The 2,595-nt window shown below is 67.2% G+C and overlaps 1 protein-coding gene across 1 annotated transcript in view; it reads left to right on the top strand.

Moving 5' to 3' along the window:
• The window catches only part of ABCA13 (ATP binding cassette subfamily A member 13), a gene marked incomplete at its 3' end in the record, with an annotated part of 90,591 nt that overhangs the window by 60,200 nt on the left and 27,796 nt on the right, over positions 1-2,595 (top strand). Inside the window, exon 18 of the mRNA XM_023524172.1 lies at positions 2,387-2,551. Within this exon, the coding sequence (XP_023379940.1) occupies positions 2,387-2,551 (165 nt within the window). The remainder of the gene's footprint in view (positions 1-2,386; positions 2,552-2,595) is intronic.

Raw genomic sequence — 2,595 nt, 5'->3', positions numbered from 1 at the left:
GTCTGTGGAGCTGGGCCCGTCGGGGCATTGGGCAGAGCATTGGTGGTGGTCACGTGCTCAATACGGAAGGACCGACAGCAGAAAACACCCCCTAACCCCAGGGCTGGGTCCCTTGTCCTTGGGGACTGCCCTCTGGGAGTGTGGCTGGGCGGCTGGGTGGCTGGCCACCCACCTTGGCCTTCCCTGGCCGTGGCCTTCTGTGCCCCTGCTGTGTCCTATGAAGTGACCTGCCATCTTCTGCCAGGGCCTGCTTGGGAGGAGGTGTGCAGACAGAGGGCCACACAGGGCCAGCCCTCATCCTGGGAGGGCCAGCTCGTCCCCTGCCCCACGACCCCCACAGCGAGGCAGGGTGGGGTGGGGCAGATCTAAAGATGATGACGTGGGGGCTTCAAAGTGGTCTGGAGCACAGGATCACAGCCATCCCAGAAGGCGGGGTGGCTGCACCCGGTTCCCGGCCTGGTCCCCGGCTCTCGGCTCTGCCTCTTCCAGAAGCTGCTCCATCCTCTGGCCCCCACTGTTTGAATCTTAGGCTTCTAGAAGCATCACCCCCTACCTTTGGGAGTGGTCTCGCTCAAAGAGATTTGACATCTGGGCTAATCAGATGTCGAGGTGGCTCTCGGGGCTCTGAATCCGAGAGAGCGGTTTTGGGGTTCAGGAGAAGGTGGGCGCCGTCTCTGCCCAGGGTCCTTCGTGGTCTCTCTCCCCTTCGTTGCCCCGTGAATCGGGCGGTTGAGTGTTTGGGCGCACACTCGCACGCGCACACTGAGAATTAATGTTAATTTTCAGACTGAGGACATTTTAAACCCATGAGCAGGACGATGAACGCTTCCCGCGTGTCCCTGTAACTGCGGCCAGCTCGGCCCGTGGAGTCACCGCCCCCGGCTACCGTGCAGCCCGGGTCGGCCCCTGTGGCCCCCAGCGTCCTGGGCCTCACGACACGCCCTCCGGGAGGCGGTCCAGCCCCGTCGCCGAGCCCGTGTCCCCCCCGATGTTCTGTCAGGCTCACAGAAGCCACCTGTTTGGAACCAGCGCTTCCAAGGACCCAAATAACAAGGACGCAGTAACGTGACAAGGGCCACGATGAGGACGAGATGTGGGTGGGAGTTGGTCTCCCAGACACGGAGACAGTGACGCCACCATCCGTAACAGCCGCTCCTGTGTGCCAGGCCCTTCCGGGCGTGTGGCTCTGGGCGCTGCCTGCACGTGGCGGCGCTCGGAGGCGGCCGAGTGTCCGGACGCGCTCGCGGGCAGCGTCCCCGTGGGGTTCCGGCACAGAACCCCGCTCCCAAGGCCACCTCCCTCTGCCGCACGGCAGAGAGTGGATCTGCGAGGCCCCTCGCGGGGCGGTTTGCTGTCGGTGCAGGGCGTTCGTCTGGCCCGTCCGTGCGTGACCGCTCCGGGCGCCCCCTCCGTAAATCGCGGTCACCGGGTGCCACTTCTCAGTGCAGCCGCAAGTAGGAAGCCGAGCAGGAAATGTGACGGAAGTGTCGTCCGTCGTCTCCCTGGGTCGTTACGAGCAGAGACGCCTGTGAGAGATGGGGCCGGGACCTCGGCAGCGCAGGCCGGCCACGGGGCCAGCAGCCGAGGGGCAGGCCCAGCATCCTGACGAGCAAGGCGCAGTGACAGCCGGGATGTCGGCCTGAGGCTGAGAACGTGACAGTGCAGGTGGCCGCGGAGGAGGAGGCCGGTGCGGTGCCCCCACCCCCGTCGCTCACTCCCCCTCCGCCCAGCGGGCGTCGGCGAGCAGGGAACATCGCCAGCGCCCTCCGGTCCCCGCAGTGGCTTAGACGCCCACGACGGGCGAACGCCCGGCCGCGCGGGGTTCGCATCCCAGGGGGAGACGGAGCAAACGAGCGAGCAGCAGAGAGGGCTGGCCGTGGCGGCGGGAGGGGCAGAGGGCACCGGCGTCACCGAGCCGAAGCCGAGCCCCGACCCTGCCCGAGGCCCGGGGAAGCCGTGCGTCTCCCCCCCGGGCCTCGGTTTCCCCACCCGCAAGGCGGGCGTCACAGGGGCCGAGGGGCTGAGGACACTGCCTCGCGCGCGAGGGCGGTGGTGTTTGGCCCGCCTCTCGGGTTCCTCCTCGGGTCCCTCAGAGACGGGAGGAAGTGGTTTGAAACGCTTCGAATCTTAGCCACAGATCCCGTTCGTGCCCGGTTCAGGGTTTAACGATGCTGGTGCAGCTGGCCGTGCTCCAGCAACGGAGCCCAGTGCACGTTAACCAAGAGGCCTTCCGTGGTGCACACGGAGACGCCCCCACATCCGAGAGGCGGTGGGGTCACACGGCCGGGTTCTCAGCCGAGAGAGCCCAGAGCCACACGCCCGGAAGGGCCGGGTACATCGAGAGAGCCCGGCGCGTCGCTTACCCGCTGCTGTGCTTCCCTTCCAGGCGCTGGTTCCGGCGGACGCCAGGCGCGTGCTCAGCTCCCTGCTGGACGTCGTGTCTGGGCTCAGCCGCCTGCTCCCCAAAGCCGGCCACGTCCTGGAGCTCCTCCCTGACTTTCTTCGTGCGTCGGAGATCGCGGCCTTGCTGGATGTGGCTGGCGCGCCCGAGGTGCGTGTCTGTGGGGAGATGATCAGGTGCGGGGGGCCGAGGTG

The sequence above is a fragment of the Pteropus vampyrus genome, unplaced genomic scaffold (assembly GCF_000151845.1).
Source record: "Pteropus vampyrus isolate Shadow unplaced genomic scaffold, Pvam_2.0 Scaffold449, whole genome shotgun sequence".
Lineage (NCBI taxonomy): Eukaryota > Metazoa > Chordata > Mammalia > Chiroptera > Pteropodidae > Pteropus > Pteropus vampyrus.
This window is presented reverse-complemented; position numbering and strand designations above follow the sequence as displayed.